General features: G+C 37.2%; 1 protein-coding gene across 1 annotated transcript in view; it reads right to left on the reverse strand.

Annotated features, from left to right (window-relative positions):
• Positions 1–19506, reverse strand: part of MID1 (midline 1) — a 155694-nt gene that overhangs the window by 26020 nt on the left and 110168 nt on the right. The window contains exons 6-7 of the mRNA XM_036745630.1: positions 11921–12048; positions 4593–4736 (exon numbers count right to left, since the gene is read on the reverse strand). Coding sequence (XP_036601525.1) covers positions 4593–4736; positions 11921–12048 — 272 coding nt within the window. The remainder of the gene's footprint in view (positions 1–4592; positions 4737–11920; positions 12049–19506) is intronic.

Genomic DNA, 19506 nt, shown 5'->3' on the forward strand with positions numbered 1-19506 from the left:
ATTATTATTATCATTATCATTTCCACCGGTGAATGAACTGATATCGGTCAACTCGATAGCCATTTTCCCCCTAGATTACTAAATTTTTACTTTTCATCACTAGACTACAAACTTTTTGAGGATAAGGATTGTGTTTTATTCAATGTCTCATTTCATGTGGTAGTTGGCATAGTATTTTGCACATTAAAGGCACTCAATAAATATTTATTTAAAAATGCAAAATAACTACTGTCTAGTAAATAACAAATAAATTAATGTTAGTCTTAGCTTTGCCAAAAGAGTTGAGAGAAGCAGAATATAACCTCCTTTTATCCTTTTTTTGTGGGGAGGGGGCTGTAAGTGATAAAAGGATAAGGTGAGAAAGCATTGAAGTGATATTTCTTTCTGTGTAAACAGATTCTCTTTTGAAATAATTTGATAACCTCTCTGCCATACTGAAAATCTACTTTGTAATCAATTTAGCCTGAATTTTCCACAAGGTGGTTTTTCATCATACTTTAATGCAAATAGGCAGTCTTAAATTTGTGGACAAGTTATATTCCAAAAATCCATTTGTAATTCAGTTTTGGTACTAGGAGGACATTGTTCCACTGAAGTGAAGCTTATGTTTCTCATCCAAAATTTGGTGGAACTCTAGTTCTGAATAATAAATAGTCCAATCTCTGACATCAAGGTTACAAGGCATATAGTAGAGAGGAAGAATAGGAAATGGAGAATGAAAGCTCCCTGAAAGCAAGGACTTTTCCAGTTTGGTTTTATATCTCCAGTGCCTAGTACTGGGCACATGATATGCATTTGATAAATGTTTGTTAAATGAATGAAGAAAAGAGAAAGAGGAAGGAGAGAAGGCTGGTGTTGAGTGGTAGAAATGGAGAAGAGGAAGTATCCTTTTCATATTGATGGAGTGGCCCTGGCAGTTTTTTCCACCTTCTAAATGCCCCTCCTTTGGGCTTTCAGTAACTTCATACCCTAAACATCCTCTGCAGCACCCTATACATACTTTCCCTGTTTCCATAAAGTATATGGTTCTGAGATTATCAACTTCCTTCCTCTCTCGTATCTAATCAAAATTCTCAGTCTTTCACTGCAGCTAACTTCTCTACATGGTTAAGATGAAAGCAACCAGACTTAATTAAATTATATGAAAAGCTGAATAACTACATACCTAGAGGAATTTGCATTTGTTAAAGAGGAGACTCATTTAATGACTCTATTTGGTGAAATACTTTTAGGCAGGAGGCCTACTCATAATAGGCAATCTCCAGTAGTGTTTCCTAGCCCAAAGTGAACCAGTAAATATCTAAATAATCTTCTGTTCTCAGCAATCTCAAGGCCAAGGCTCAAGGGATGATGAATACAAACCAGGTGATGGAAGGAATAGCGGGTGGGAAAGGCATGATTTTAAGAAGAGGAGTAGAAAAAGAACTCTCTATTTTTGTTTTTTGAAATTTTGGAAGTTTTAAGATATAAGATACCTTTGGTTTTATGGACCAGTAAAATTAGTTATAGTCAACTAGTGTCAGTTCATGGACCAGTGGAATAATACCTCACATTTCATAGTTCCTCAGAGGCTTGGGCATTTGATCTTCACAACCACTCTTTGAAGTAGGTGCCATAATTATCCCTATGCTACGTTGCTCAATGCAGTACCTGGTATATAGTAGGAGCTTAATAAATGCTTGTTGATTTAAAGATGGGGATTTGTACCCAGGTTTTCCTGACTCCAAGCCTAGAATTCCATCTAGTACTCCAGGAAAGAAGCAATAGACTTAAATAATTTGGGGTGAGTTCTTCTCCATTATTTCTACTTTATGATTTCACTCCTTTATTCAGAACTCTTGCTGTTGAGTCATTTTAGTAGAGTAGCTCTTCATGACCCCATTTGGGGTTTTCTTGTCAAAGATACCGGAGTGGTTTTGCCATGTTCTTCAGATGAGGAAACTAAGGGAGAGTTAAATGAATTGTCTAGGTCACATAGCTAGTAAGTGTCTGAGGCCAGATTTGAACTCAAGAAGAAGAGTCTTCCTGTCTACAGGTCTAGTCCTCTGTCCACTGAGCCACCTTAGAATTCAAACCCTTCTGCCCATTTCCCCCATACCTGCCTTCCAATAGTTCCTATGGCAGGGGCAGCCTGGTCTCCTGTAGAAAGATGGATGTGAGCTTGAGGAGTAGAAAAAGGGTATTTATTTTTATGTCTACTATATGGGAGTTGGGGATCGTCTAGACTCCTTTCTGAGTTCATCATGAAACATATTTCTTTGCTGAGCATCAGAACTACTTTCTATTTTTCCCCATTCATATCTTTGGCTTCAGTCTGGTATTCGAGGAAAAATGTATGCAGTGAAATATAATACAAGTTTATTCAAAGCATAACTTATTTGAAACTACTGCCACTCACTGGCCTGACAGGATACTCTATTATTTAATAAAATTCTGCCCTTTTTGGCCATATCATCTACAATTCTCTTCCTTCCAGCTGGAATGAACCATTTACCATCTCCCAGACAGTTCCTGAGCTTTGCTGCTGACATACCTGGCCTCATGCTGTGCCCCAAACACCCAATGCCATCTCTGTCTTTTTTGTCTTTTTAAAAGCCCATCTAAAATGCCAGGACCTCCATCACACGATTACTGATAAGTATAGTCATTGGTGGCAACCCTCCCTGTGGACATCACACAGAAATTTGTTTGCATGTCTACGGTGCACTTATGTTATTCTGAATTATTTTTATGTATCTATTTACAGGTCACATCCCATTCTGGATCAGGGGGTTCTAAATCTGGGGTCCATGAATTAAAATACTTTCTTAACTATATTTCAGAATTATTTGTTTTCCTTTTAATCCCATGTATCTTCTTTTATTAATTTAGAAATAATCTGAGAAAGTGCCTACAGACTTCGACAAACTCTTAAGGGGTTCCATGAAAAAGAAAATGTCAAGAATTCTTTTTCTAGATTATAAACTTGATAAGCACAAAGACCGTGTCATACCTACATTTTCTATTTCACTGATACCTAGTAGAGTGCTTTTAAAAATGTCTTCTGACTTGATCTGGATTCAATTGGAATATATATGTATATGATTCATACAGTACAACATACTACATAATTTTAATATATTACGTATATATTACAATACATGTTTATATCAATCTCTCTATTTACCATCTATCTATCTTTCTCTTTTCCTCTCTCTCTCTCAATCTATCTCCTATACAGCTTGAACCTGATTAACTTTAAAGTTGGATTTATTTTGGTTCTCTGCATTTTACATTAACACAGATTATACAGGGTGTCTCTAAAGTTTTAGTGCAGTGGAATGCCCTGTATAAAAACTCATGGCCCTTAATATATCAACTTTCCTTTTGATCCTTGTGAATATTTCCATTTACTGGTGCATTGGTGTCAATTGAAGTCTGTATGTGTCGACCTTGCCTTACAGGGAGGATATAGAAATAGCAGAGAAACATGACAGGGGCGAGATCTCTAGCCTGATCAGAGAACTCACTAAGCTCTGCTACACATCATCAAATAATACTAATCAGAGGCGACTTGGCAAACCAGATAGAGATCATGTGAGATCTCTGGGACTAATTTTCCTCATCTGTAAAGTGAGAAAGTTGAACTCCATGGCACCAAAGGTCCCCTCTAGCACAAAAATAATGACTTTAGGATCTATGTGTAATATCATCAGTAAAGGGAACTCTTCATGAGGAAATGCTCTCTACTATTGCACATCAGAACCTATTCTTCAACTTGTAGTCTTGGAGAACTTCTGAGGGCACGGAGTGATTAAATGATTTGCCCAGGCCAGGGTGACACAGCCAGTATGTGTTCAAGGTAGGGCTCTGAACCACTTTGTCTGCAAAGGACTGCTCAGTATATACCACTATTCCAAGCTGCCTCTAATAAATGGCATTCTTATTCAGTTGTTTCAGTCATGTTTGACTCTCCGTGATCCCAATTTGGGGTTTTCTTGCTAAAGATACTGGAGTGGTTTGCCATTCCTTCTCTAGCTCATTTTACAGATGAGGAAACTGAGGCAAACAGAGTTAAGTGACTTGCCCAGGGTCACACAGCTACTAAGTGTCTGAGGCCAGATTTGAACTCAGGGAGTGGAGTCTTTCTGATTACAAGCTCTCTATCCACCATGCCATCCCATCCAGTGGCATTAGATTCCATCAGATAACTTTCCTAGACACTAAACTTTAAAAAGATTTGTAGCCTCATGAATTCTCAGTCCAGGATAGTGAATTATTTATTCCCTTTGGTTTTTCTCTGAGGCGTTCTCTGTGGTTCTAAACACTTCCTTCGGAGCAGGGTCAATTGCCCACCCACTTCTGATAAACATAGCAATAAGCAGGATTATTTTTGAAGGTAGTGACTGAAGTACCAGAGGTTTCTTTGGTGATCAAATCTATGAAATCAGTCAGCAGGTGACCTAGAGCTTTTTTTGACAGGAAAGGGAAAAATGAGTACCATTAATACTACATTTGCCTTTTCCCCTTCTTGAGGTTCATTCATAATTAGAGCCAAGGACAGTGGGCCTCCTGATTAAGTTAAGGAAAAGAGCCAGATTGGCAGTACTTACTAACAACGTTAGCTTGTCCAGTAAAGATGGTATACTGAAGCTCATATGAAACCACACTAAATTCATCATCGGAGGTCCAGTGCACAGTGATGGTGTCGTATGAGGCTGTACAGAGCTCTTCTCTAATTGTTGGAGAGTTGGGAGCTGTTTGGAAGTAAGAATAAAAGATGATTAGTTAATTCATTCACCTGAGACCAGAATGCCAGAGCAGAATGGAGGTTTGACCGTAAAGATCAGTCCTCCATAGACATCAACTTCTACCAATATCATTGCAACTGAGTTCAGGAGATTTTCATCAAAGTCAAGCATAGGGATCTTTTCTTTCTTTCCTCTTTACAGGCTGCCTGGGGAAGGCCAGACATACTCTTACTGAACTAGGAGATCAGTTTACCATTCCATTAGGAAGAGGAAGACAAGCTACTAGAATTTTTGTGGCATGTAAAGGGAAAAATCCAGAAATATCATGACTGCGCTTATGTGAGATATTGGAAAATGTTTGAGCATCATGGAAAATTGGATTTCTCATGCTACTATATATCAGGACATCTTAACCTTTTTCCATGTGTTATGGACACATAGATAATATGGTGGACATTTCTACGGACACATAGACATATGGTGAAATTTGTGGACCGCTTCTCAGAATAATGTTTTCAAGTGCGAAAATAAAACACTTAGGATTACAAAGTAAAACAATTATATTGAATATAGTTATCAAAAATATATTTTAAAAAACCCAATTCATGTACCCTGGGTTAAGAATCCCTGCTTTAGATCTTTCCTCCTGAACTGTACCTCATTCATCAGATAGCATTTCCAAAGGCAAAATGATAGCATAAATCCATTTATATCCACTGATTTTTCCTCTGCTCCTTCCAATCCCCATTTCACCCAACAGGACAAAAAAAGAAGTGGCATATGAAGTATGATGGGCAGTCTTGGGAGATAGTTATTCCTCACTGGATGGATAACTGGGTAAACATCATAGAAGGAAGAATTTAGAGCTGGAAGGGACCTTGGAGGACAATTAATTTATTTCCACCTTCATCATTTTACAGTTGAAGAAACTGAGACCTTGACAGTCTAAGTAATATGCCCATTGTCACACAGTGAAAGGCAAAGCAGAGTTATTTCCACCATGTCCAGAACAGAATTCATTATCTGAGAAGCCACCTGATATGACATGAGTACCAGACTTGGAGTCAATAAACCTGAGTTTGAATCCTGCCTCAGACACTTTGTAGCTGTGCAAACAAACCTCTCAGCTTCAGTTACTTTGTCTTCATGAGGATAATAACATCACCTACTCACAAAGTCATTGTGGGGCTCACATGAGATAATCAATGTGGAATGCTTTGCAAGCCTTAAAGTACCATGTAGTGGTAGCTATAATTATCTTTCCTCACAAACACATCCGTCTTTGCAGCTTCCCTATTAGTTTGAAGGGTACCATCTACTCACCCAGACTTGCAGCCTCACTGGCATTCTTAGCTCCTCACTCTTCACTCTCCCTACATATTGGTCTTGCCAAATCTTATCATGTCTACCTTCGCATCTTTTGCAAACATCCTTTCACTTCATTCATTCATTCGCTAGTCATCCTAATCCAGGCCCTCATCACCTTTCACCTAGACTAATGCAATAGTTTCCTTGTTAGTCTCTCTTTCAAGTCTCTCCCCAATTCAAGCCATACTCCACTCCGATGCCGAGGTGATATTCCTAAAGCAAAACGCTGCCCATGACACCCACTGCTCAGTAAGGTCTAATGGCCCCACATTACCTCCAGGATAAAATATAAAGTCTTCTCTTTTGTATTTTAAAACTCTTCCCAATTTAGCTGCTTTCTAGTCTTCTTACATTTTATTCTCCTCTACTCACTCTAGGGTTCAGCTGTACTGGAATACTTGGAGTTTGTCAAACCCAACACTTCATTTCTCTTCTGTTGTTGTTATTGTTCTCCCTTCATTCTTGAAAAGGACCAGTGACATCATGAGTGCTATGTCTTGACTGACACCTGAACTGGATTTGAATGAGACAGAGCCATGCAAAGTTGTCTTTTCTCCAAGTCATCAGTCCAGTATCAAGACAAAGATCAAGATCACTGGCGATGGCCTAGGACACAGTGGATGACCTTGGCCTTTTAAAATTAAGGTCTTTACCAGGTCTCTGTTTATCTGATGTCATGCCCATTCAACTACCAAGGGCTAGGCAAGAATTGAGACAAATGACGGCCCAATTTACCATCCCAAAGGTATCAATTTGAAGGGAAAGACCCTCAGAGCTTCCAGCCAGAACAGAAAACAATTGCTATTTACACTCATTCTAAGCCATCAATACCTGAACAGTGAGCCAGGGAGGCTTGCATATTATTGGCTATTCAATAAAAGGCTTTAAACTGCCTGTGTACCATGTCTGAAATACTATATCTTACCTCAGCTTCATGGATTCCTTGGTTTCTTTGAAAACTCTGCTCAAAACTTATTTTCTGCAAGGGGCCTTTCCCAGTCCCCACCATCCCAATGCCTCTCTTTTCAGTTTACCTTCCATCTAGTCTGTATATTTCTTATATGCACATATAAAGGAGGGATTTGAAATTTATTTCTTCAAAACACTGTAGTGGAGAAAATGCTTTAATTCCTACTGGTGATTCTTATAGACTTTTCATATTAACTGATACTCATGGCTATTTTCATGGGCAAGAAAACAGAACAGATGAAGGACATTTTTCATTAACAATAGTGTTTCTGAAACTTGTCCACTAGTAATCAGTTATGAGTTTAAGTAAATATATGCATAACTTCAGAAGTGGAATAATAAATTCCAAAGGTTAGAACTTTTGTCTATAACATTTATCTGACCTAAGGCATTTCTTTGCTCTAGATTAGGGGTTGTTAATTTGGGGTTCATGAACTTGCTTTTAAAAATATTTTGATAACTGTATTTTAATATAACTGCTTTCTTTTGTAATTCTATGTATTTTATGTATTTGAAAATATTCTGAGAAAGGATCTATAGACTTTACCAGACCGCCAAAGGTATCCATAACACAAAAGAGATTAAGATAAATACAGGCTAGATTTAAGACTGGGCTTGATAAGTACTTAGGAAAAGGCTAATGATACCTAATCACCTCAGAGCTTTGTGTAGAGTTCTGTTGGAGGCCAAAATGCTTATGAGAACTTTATAATAAATAAAGTACAAGGAATACTACTTGGAACAAAGATACTCAAGTTTTAAGAGCAAAATCCATAGAATGTTCTATCAGGTATGAGTTTAAATTATCCATTAGGTGAAAGATACAAATCCCAAATTCATCACAGTGAGATACTTTATACTTGACTATAAATCAAGGAATTCACTGAAGAACTAGCTGCATTCTATGGTAGAAGGGCCAGGTGCAATATGGAATTCGTTAATTATATTCTTAGTCTCTGTAGGTATGGGGCCAGAATGACATACATGTATATTATATACATATAATATATATATTTCCTTACATTAATTCTACCCTCACTTTAAATTATTTATTGACTCATTCTTATATCAATAATTAAAGACATTTTCTCCACTTTACAAAAATATATACAGATGCATTTATATATTTATAGATGCATCAATATTTGTATATGTATAATTGAGCACAAGGAAACATTATCTGCAAAATAGAAAGTGCTGTGTGACACATGGCAAAAGCAACAGCCAGGGAAAGAATGTCACCTTTCTGGTTTATTATCTTGATATATCACTTTGAGGCAAGTCACAAGTTAAAGTAATAGCTTTCCCTTTCAGAGAAAAGCATGCTTGCTGACATTAGATGTTAAAACTTTTCTCTCATCATCGGATTTGGGAGGAAAGCACTTTGTAAACTGTCAAGCACTACATGCAAATTTTAGTTCTTATTCTTATTTGATTGGAAGCCATTCAATAGGTAAGGACTTTGTTATTTTGAAAAATTGTTAGATATTTCACATTTAATAAGATGAGTATCATGAAACCAATTTCAATGTATAATGATGTAGTGCTAGAGAAACCATCTTTGCCTCTGTTGCTAATAGGACACATGGAACAGTAGCAAACAGTGCATGAACACTTCATTTCCGGCTCACACATGTCTGATAAACTATTTGGACTTGGCAGCTTTAGTCCAACATTGTGTGTTGCAAGGAAGGTCTATGTTATGTCTAGAAACAAACCAAATGTCCATCTGGAACTGATGGATAACAAGGTGTAATTGATGGGGAAAGAGCTCTTTAATAGGTATCCAGATGTGCACATTAGTATGGGATAAACACCAATCATACTGAATGGAAATATGGCTTTGGGAACATTGATCTCAGACAGACACATCAAACACATGCCAAGCCAAGAGGATAATCTATGGTTACAGTGACCATATTTTCCAAACGCAAAATTGAAATACATGGTCTAGTAAAGAAAATTCTTTATGCTAAGCCTTGGTAATAGTACACTTTCGTTGAAATAGCACTCTGCCGGCACATACTGTTGCTGTACACATGAAGTGGTTTGTGCAGCAATTGGGGAATAAACCAATTTGTTATTTTTCATATCTAACACTTTTTATTATTTCAAAAAGATATCAGAGTTAAGCCCTCAGTATAGAAATGGTATGAAGTTGTTGTAGGAAGGAAAAAACCCACCAACTCTGCTTTGGGCTGCAATTGGGAGTGATGTGGGCACACTGTTTAGGATCTCTGTTCTAGGTGTTTCCAGAATACCTCTTGTCTATCCATGCTTCCCCCATCTTCTACTGGTGAAATTTATTTTTTGTACTCAAGTGCAAGTCAACATTTATCTCTACTGAATTTCATCTTATTAGATTCATCCCAGTGATACAGATAACTTGCCCAGACAGCTTTGTGTGATCTGCAAATTTGCGAAACATATAATTTCTGCCTCAATTCAAGTTATTAAAAATATTAAGCAGCACAAGGCCAAGCAAAGAGCCTTGGAGTACTACCAGTTGAGATTTTCTGCCTTGTTGACATTGAATCATTAAATAACCACTCTTTGAGCCTAGCTACCCAACTAGTTCTGAAACCATCTAATTGTATTAGTTGTAATCTATCCTTTCCCCAATTATTCCATGCTTTTCCAATCCATCCTTTTCACAGCTGACTTTCCTAATATACAGGCCAGATCACATCCCTTCTTTGCTCAAAAACATTCAATGCCTCTCTCTTGTATACAAGATAAAATAGACATTTTTAAGGCTGACAGTAATGGCTCCCTACAATCTAGCTCTAAATTGCCTTTCCAACCTCGACGGAGTTGAAGTAAGCAAGATCAAATTTAATAGAGATGAACATAAAGCCTTATACTTCAGTTTAAAGAAAAATAAAGGAGGGACATTTAGCCTGGAGAAGAGATGACTTAATGGGATATGATGGTATTCTTCAAATACCACAAGGGCTGAAATATGTATGAGATATTAACCTCATTCTGCTTGACTCTAAAAGCAGGAAAAAAAAAACTTCCTAAAAATTAGAGCTGATGAAAAAGGGATGAGCTTCTTTTAGCGGTGGCTGAATTGACGGTCTTCTGGACATTTTCAAGCGGAGGCTGGATGACTACTTCTTGAACATTCCATAGATAGGAGTCATGATTTGAACAGAGGTCCACTGGATTGATCTCTGAGGGCCTGGTCAATATTTATGACTTACGATTCTATTTTACCATTTCTCTTCTTGTACTCAAATCCACCTCTGTAGACGTGTGTGTGTGTGTGTGTGTGTGTGTGTGTGTGTGTGTGTGTGTATGGCAGGGGAGGGGTGGTTTCCAGAAGACTTAAATGTTCTACACTTATTTCATTCTCTGCTTGTTTCTATTCTTTTCTTTCCTTCAAGATCTACGACAGTTACTATCTTCTCTGTGCAAGCTGAAAATGATCTCTCCTGTCTTGAATTTTTGCAGCTGTCTGACCTAGGCCCCTATCCACATTCTACTTTCCTTAAAAGTTTAATAATCCATATTCTCCTACTTGACTGTAAGCTCCTTGAGGGTAGGACTTATATAATTTTTCATCTTTATACAGCTAAGGCCTAGCAGTTTCTTGTACATAGTAGGTACCTAATAAATGTTTGTGGACTTGAAACACAAGCAGCCTGGTACAGTAGAAACAGTGATGGCTTTGAAATCAGGGAAGCTAGGTTGAAATCCTGCCTCTCACTCTTACTGCATGACCTTAGACAAGTCATTTGTTAAATAAAGGTATTTATCTGAGGTGCCTTCCAACTCTAAATCTGGGATACTTGGGGCAGCTAGGAGGACCTGAGTTCAAATCCAGCCTCAGACACTTGAGACACACTTACTAGCTGTGTGACCTTGGGCAAGTCACTTAACCCCAATTGCCCTGCCTTTCCCCCTCCAAAAAACAAAAACTAAAACTAAATCTGGGATACTGTGAAGTAAAGCAAATGCTTATCCATACCCTTGTGAACCTCGTCATAGGAGAAAAGTGGATCTTTTCTGAAAGGAATTTGCTAGCAAAATAATAGATCGCAAATTCTACTGGTACATGTCCTTACAGTGTTTAGGCAGTTAGGAGTAGAGAAGAAGCATTATGTGTGAGATCAGAAAAAGTGCTTGTTATAAAAGGAAGAAAACAAGCATTTATTAAGGGCCTACTACGTACCAGGCACTGGGCTATGCATTTTAAAAATAGCTTGTTTAACCCTCACAACAACCAACCCCTGAAGGCAGGTGTATTAATATCCCCATTTTACAGTTGAGGAAACTGGAACAGATAGGGGTTAAAGTATTTTGCCCAGGGTCCTATAGCTAGCTAGTAAGTATCTGAGGTCATATTTGAACTTGGGTCTTCCTAACTCCAGGCCCAATGTTCTCTATCCACTGAGTAACCTACCTGCCTCACACAATTTCAATGAATCCAAATGTGATTTCTATCAAATTTACTAGAAGTTTTCACCCGAAGCTTTGAAACACGGTGAGATTTCTGATCATCAGAATCATACTTTCCATTTGATTAGATGTAGCTTACCTCAATACTACATAAAGGTGATCTGACCAGCATATCAAGATATTTTTGTTTCCTTATTGCTTTTGGCTGGGGAGAGTGGCAATATGTATATGAGATGAGAATCCCTCTACTTAATATTGAAGTGTCTTCTTTTCCCCCGACCCTAATTCAGACCTCCTTCCTTGGGGACAAAACATTCATGCACATCATGGCTGGAGAAAAACTGAACTTTCTTTTGAATTCAAACCTCTACTAGATTATTTGGGGAGAAAACAATCAAAGAATAGAGATAGAACCCTGTGTAAAGAATGAGATAAAAAAAATAGAATACCTGTAAGGTAATCCAGACATTCTAGTAATTTCTTCTCTCTGGAAAAATCTAATGCGAAGGTATCAAAAGTGTCATTGAGGTTAATTTCAGGAATTAGAACCTGGGAGGATGCAGTTGCCATGGAGACCCTATGATAAAAGGAAAAGTTTTCAGAAACTTACAGATTGCTTTCACATCCATCTCTTAGAATACTTTCTGTGTCTCTCTCTCTGTCTGTCTCTCTCTCTCTCTCTCTCTCTCTCTCTCTCTCTCTCTCTCTCTCTCTCACACACACACACTCTATAGCCAAAGGAGAATATACTTCAGTATTTTAGAAATCTGTATGAATATATTTAGTCTCTCAGAATGGTACATAATGCTTTTACCCCTTAACATGAAACCAAAGAGTTCAAGCATTAAATTCCTCTATTCTCCCCCACCCCGCCCATTTTTCCTTCTTTGAGAGAAAGGAATTGGATTTCCCCCCCCCTTTTACTGCTAAATAGCAAAGTTCCCTTTAGAAGCTAAAGAATATTCATATTTTATGTTGCTCTGTATTTAACAGCTTGGCGTTGTCAAATGCAGCACCAGTAAGAAGCTTATTGCCCCAGGCATTCTTTCACACATCTGTCTGAAAAACTGTTGGAGTCAGTCTCCAGAAGTTCTCTACTTCAAAAGAAATTTATCAAAATGTGAAATCCATAAAGGACAAAATAAGGATTTTTAAAAGCTCCCAGATATTGTTTTATTTTAGCCAATCACTTGCCCGGCTGTAAAAAGTGAACATTTTCTGAATATTTTTTAAAAAAGTAATTATTATTCAGTTCACTCCTTTCAGCATGGGATTCTGTTTGATTCACTCATTGAATAAACCATGGGATATATGCATGATCTTTCTCATAAATTCTCCTTGTAGGTGCACATTTTTTCCTATGCATTGAGGCTTCATCGAAAAGATTGCAATACAAACTATTTCTATAAATCAGCCTATTTGGGTATACTCTAGAGATGTGCAGAGATCAATCAATCATTACTAGTAATGTTGTGCCAAGCATAGTGCAAATCACCAGGGATCCAGAAACAAAAGTGAGACAGTCCCTGATTTCGAGGAGACATTCAAGTCCATTTGCATAAATACACTGGAATGGAATACACTGGCTACATCAAACATATTAATTATTTCCTTGAGAAAAGGACCATGACACATTGGACATTCTGTACTTCTCAAACTCTGTTGTCCTTGTCATCTTTTACCCTTCAACGATTCAAGATATGAGGTTCAATAATTAAACAATAATTTATTATGCATGTTTGTGGAATTTCAGCACTGGAGGAGAAATGAAATTGCTTAGTTCAGAACAGTGATTTTACAGATGAGGAAACTGAGGCAAACAGGTTAAGTGACTTGCCAAAGGTCACACAGGTAGTTAGTTAGAGAAACAGGGCAGGAAGGGACTAAGGCAAATAGGGTTAAGTGAGTTGCCCAGGGTCACACAGCTAGTAAGTGTCTAAGACCAGATTTGAACTCAGGAAGGTGGGTTTTCCTGACTTCACGTACGGTACTCTATCCACTCTGCCACCTACATGCCCTTAGTTAATGGTGCAGCAGGGATTTGAATTCCAGACCAGTGCTCCTTCTTCTATACCTTCCTGCTACTCTTGTACTAGATAATCTGTTGTTCTATGCTTTTCTTCCCAACAGGAGGTCACATTTTATTATATACATATCGAGACATTGAAATTCAACAAATGCCTGATACCTGACCTCTAACTACAAAAGCAAAGTGGAAAATTCTAAGACTTCATGCAGAACTGTAGCAAGGATCAGTACGAAAATGTTATTGGACCTTTTGAACTATTTAGAGATTTAAAAAGGAAAAGAACTGGTTCTATTACATTAATCATATTTAACAGGGAGCTTTTTGCTGAGATAATGTGAAATCCACAGCATAACTTCCAACCCATTGTTGGAGGTACACAGGGATGTGGCACAGGGAAAGCCAGAACACTTGATTGCTCCTCCCAATCACTTCTCCAAAGCAGATCAGCTTACTGGAGACCTGTTTGTCCCAGTAGCTCTTAACTCATTTTCTCAGTGTCTCCTTGTCTCTGTCTCTGGAGTAGCCATGGAATAACTATTAAAATAAGTGAACTCAGTTCTATGAATCTTCCTATCAGAAAAACACTTGCTGTCTGATAAGAGATTTGTAGTCACCTTGAGGAGGATAGACCATAAAAAGGGAAGAGCTCCTAAGACAGAAAACTCATGTAAAGGGCAGTTGAGTTTTACTCCTGCTTTTAACACCCACTCATTGTTTAAACGTAGGAAAGATCCCTATCTCTGGCTAGGATTTCAAACCCTCTCTTGGAGTGACAAGCTAAGGAAATGCTGCCAAAGTCAACATTTCAGGGCATATTTTTATTTCCTAAATCCTCAATGCCTATTCCTTTCCCTTTCAGATAACTTGTCAAAATCCATCAAACCTTTGACTACTAGCTTTCAAAATTTTATTCTTTGTTATTTTTCCTTTAGGTCAAGTATTTCCTAATATCTGGGGGCATCTAAAGACATATTTTTTTCTCTGTATTTAATAGTGTATACTAGGAAATGGCATTGCAGCAAATTGATCCCTAGAATAGTAATAGTAGGTTTTTAAGGCTTTCCAGGCAGTTAAATCTTCCCACTTAAATCTAAAATAATAGAATCTTAAAGTTGAGAAAGACCTGAGAGATTCTTCAGTTATTTACAGGGGTTCTTAAAGTGGGGTCTGTCAACTTTTTTTTTAATTTGGTAACTATTTCAATATAATTAATTTCTTTGTAATTTTACGTATTTATTTTAAGCACTTGAAAACATTCTGAAAGGGGTCCATAGACTTCACCAGATTGCCAAAGGGGTCCACGATACAAAAATATTAAGAATCTCAGGTCTGGTTCAATCCCAGAATTTCTTAAATCATATTCTACAGCAGTTGTATCAAAATCAAATAGAAACAGATCCCGAAGAGCTACGATGTTGAATTAGAAAACCATGTTGTATTGTATTTTTTAAAATTTTGTTAAATATTTCCTGATTACATTTTAATCTGGTTAGAAGTTTTGGCAGCTTTGAGTCTGATACTTCTGTTTTACAGAACCCTGGGGTACCAGAGAGAAAAAAAAAGTGTAACAGTGAATAAGTACAAAAATCAAGCCCATCTACTTTGCTCTTAGTGTCTGCTGCACTCGGTGTATGTTTTAAGCTTCAGTGGAGAACACTGGAGAACGAATGACAATCACATAACAAAAGCGATATCTTATTAGTCTAGAAATAATCACCTAATGTGCCCAATAATAATAATGATGATGATATACAGCATATAATTTGCAGATTCATTTGTCTTGGAAGAGAAGATGTGAAAGAATAACTTTGTATATATAAATTCTTAATTTATGTTTTTATTATAAATATGTTTTTGTACTAATTCCCAATTTGGCTAACTCAGCAAAATTAAAGCCTAAAGAGACAAGAATGCAAAAGTATTAATAATCGAGTCTGAAAATGAAAAAAAAATCCATGAACCAAACTTGAGTGCTAAATCCCCAAATACAAGAGAAATGTCAATTTGATGATAGCTATGCATGATTTCAAGTGAAGATGTGATGAGCTGTCATAATAACTCAAAATACTGGGTTAAGTGGTGGGGGGGCGGGGAAGGGGATGAAATTTATTTTGAGGCATCTTACAAGATTATGAATTATTTATTATAAAATACTTATTGAAAGCAAACAATTGCATCCTCCTCATTAAATCATTTGTAGTAGGATTATTTTCAGGAATATCATTGATCTGAAAGTAAGAGATTTTAAAACATCACTTAATGTTATGCAATCTGTATTTCAGTGCTTACAGGGGTGGTGAAGTTATTGCCCAGTGGGATACCTACCCCATGCTGGAGAAGCTATACATGTGAAGAATTTGGAATCAACTTCTGCCCATCTGTAACATTTACCCATTTGACCTGGTTTTGTCTTTTGGAGCTGCACAAGCTAAATCTACCATTTTTCTCCCACATGACAATCACTCAATTATTTGAAAATAGTTATTTGGCTTCCCTATGCCTTTTCTTTTCCAAACTAAACATAATCAATTTCTTCAACCAATCTTCATACAATACGGTTTTGAGTCTCCTCTGGAAACATTCTGGCTTGTCAATGTCTCTATTAAAATGTGCTCAGAGGTGGTTAAAATGCTCAAGCACAGATGATAGTAGGGTATCCTAATTTCGTTGTTCTACCCACCATGGTTCTATTATTTAGAATAAGCCATTTTGGTAATCAGACTTTTCACTCATCATGCATTTGTAGTCACTAAAACTTTGAAATGGCCTAGCTTCGGATCAACAAAATTTGATAAACTGTTCCTTGAGAGTATGAGCTATGTTGTATTTATCACTGTATCTCTTCCTACACCATTCAGGGTGCACTGTAATTTTTTTGGGGTATCTAAAATATTAATCAAAATAAATTCCTGAGCAGATAGATATTCTCATCCAAGTTATTCATAAAAACTTTTTTTATAGCAAAATGGAAAACCTTACCACGTGTATGGCAAGGTGGAAAGAGGACTGGTTTTGAATAGAGAACCTGGATTTAAATCCTGGCTTCTACCAATGCTGCCTCCATCTCGACCTCAGTTTCCATATTTGTAAAATTCAGATGTTGGATTAGTTGACCTCCAAAGTCCCTTCCAGTTCTATATTTAAGATACAATGAAAAGACTAAGCATAGAGACCTGTGAGAAGTCACTGAAAATCCACTTCAATATTAATCCATTAACTAGCACTCACTGAATATGGACAAAATAAGACCTTTATGAATTCATCTAATTGTATTATTATTATTCAACCTGTGTTTTTTTCATCTTATTCACCAGAATATTGTGTGATACTCAAAGGCCTCCCTGAAATCCATATACATTATGTCTATAGCTTTCCTTGGTCAACACATTTCTGGAAATATCAAATAGCTATGAAATTATGTTTAAAATTAACTTATGAAGATCTTTGGAACAGATTGAAATAAAGTGATTTTATTGTGATAGCTGTATGATCAATGGTGTTAAATTTTCATTTTTATTCTATTAGTGCCACAGACTTTGCCAGTGGTAACTTATTTGACTGGTTCAAGATAGCTCGATTTCTTTTTGTCTCCTAGAATTTGTTAAATTCCATGCCACCCCCAAGTTTGAACCATAAATTCGAACAAACTAATTTTTTGTTTTATTTTGAAAAATGACCAACAAAACAGAAGATACTGAAAAGAACAAATTCTGTAATGTGGCCAAATAAGGTTAATCTGGCATGCTTTATTTTTGGGGAACCCACGCTGGTTCTTGGTGATTGGTGTTTCTACTTTTTTTTTTTAGGGGAAGATGGGAGTCACTACTTATTATAGTGTAAGAACACAGATCATCCATTTAATAATTCATTCTGCTAAGAGTTTTCTTAAGGGTTGTTCCCAGAAGATCACTAGTCTATAATTTTGGGAATCTACCTCCTCCTACCTTTCTGAAAATCAGGACATTTGACCATCTCCATTGATTTAGAATCTCCTATTCTCCATTGCTCAAAATTAGATCAATCCTGCAAATTCTTTCATTGCCTTAGAACACAACTTTTCTGGGCTTAGCCCTGGGAATTCATTTAAAACAGCTAGGTAGTCACATCATCTCCTCCCTATATAGGACTTCAGAAAATTAGAAGGCTATTATATCAGCTTGGGTGACATAATGAGCTCTGACCTAGGTAGTAACTGTGTTAGGAGAGAGGAGAAATGTGAGGGAGATGTTATGAAGCTATAAATGCTAAGATTTGGCAACTGACTGGCTATGAGAGGTGAGAGCGAAGAGTCAAATAGCCTATGGTTCCCCCAGCTGAAAGAGACCTCTCTTTCCTCAAATTTTCCTCCATCAGTATACTGTCCTTTCCCTTTATCATACTCCCCTTTGTATCAGGCATGTCTAAAATCTCCCTGAGGGAGATCACGACTTCCTCAAGACTGACTATACCATTTTGCAGCTCTAAATCCATATTCACTAGCATTGTGCCTTGTATATGGTAAGCACTTTAACAACATTTAATGAATTTAATTTGTTGAATAACTCTCTATATATAAAATACACACACATACATGCTATATGTATGTGTGTATATATATAAATATATAGATAGATAAATAGACAGATAGACATACATAGACAAGTATATATGGATAGAGGGAGAGGAGGGGAGAAAGAGAGCTAGAGAGAGAGAGAGAGAGAGCGAGAGCAAGAAAGAGTGAGAGAAAGCGAGAGAGAGAGAGAACGAAAACACAGTTCACAATGTCGAAAGCACTTTTGGGGTGTTCACAGGTATGTAATGTCTGCAAGTCTGAAACCTTTTTCTTGGGCTGCCAAGTATGTGCCAAGTGATGAAGAGAAAGCTCTTAAATGCCCATATGGAGAAACCCAAGACAGAGATTAAATGAGAGGAGAGAGACAGAAAGATAAGGCAGAAAAGGGGGCCCAAGAGACATAAGAAAACATGGAGAAAGGTAGATAGAAAGAATCCCAAGAGCCAAAAGAAATGCTGAAATACAGAATCAGATAAAGAGCTCTGTAAAAATTAAGACACAGAGAAAGACAGACAGCAATAGAGAGAGAAAACTTTAGAAAAAGAGAAAAAGACTCTTATCAGCTCTTTATAAGCTCAATATTCTGGGGCAAAAAAAGCCTCCAGTACACACACATCTGTGAAGTATGCCTGTCTAGTAGAATGAAATTGGTGTGTCCATATTTGGTAAAAATAAAAAAAATTTAAAAAAGATGGTTGCACAGAGGACAAGCCTTGATCTATACATGCAGGGAGTGCTTTCACTGTCCCACAGATGTACATTTTTCTATTTGTACTCTGTTCTCCGTCCCCCAACTTCCAACTGCATTGAGACCTGTTCTTGTAGGACAGCTGAATTCCCTTCTTCTAGGCAAAGTGAGTTGTACATAGAGTACTAAATCTTTCTTTTTTGGAGGAGGGCGGTGGTGGGAGAGATTGCTAAAAACTGAAGGCCATAATATTCACTTCATAAGTGTTTTGCAATTTATAGCTGGAAAAGTACTCAGAGATCTCAGTTTGAAATGCATGACGTAAGTGTAAACTAGTCCTGTTTGAGTTTACTGTGTAGGATCCTTATTGGAGTACTGTTTCCAGTTTTGAACTTTAAGATGGATATAGTAAAATTGGAGAAGGTCCAGAGGAGAGCAATGAAAATGATTAAATGCTTGGGAAAATAGGACTCCTGAGGAAAGGAATTGGGCTTATTTAAACTGGAGAAGAGTAAGCCTCAAAAATATGAAGTGGAAGATAACCAGCTATTGTCCATATTCTCTGGAAATGAACCAAGAACAAACATGCTTAATTAAGAGCAGGAGGGATGTGGGTTAGATATAAGGAAGAACTTTTTTCCCTTTGGTCAAAAAAAGAATCTCTTACAAATCTGTCTCTTGAGATAGCTGTGAAAAAATTCAATGCTCTTATGATCCTGCTTTTCAAAATTCCAAGTTGGCAAGTTAGACAAACAGTTTTCTGGCA

The sequence above is a fragment of the Trichosurus vulpecula genome, chromosome 2 (genome assembly GCF_011100635.1).
Source record: "Trichosurus vulpecula isolate mTriVul1 chromosome 2, mTriVul1.pri, whole genome shotgun sequence".
NCBI classification, from domain to species: Eukaryota; Metazoa; Chordata; class Mammalia; order Diprotodontia; family Phalangeridae; genus Trichosurus; species Trichosurus vulpecula.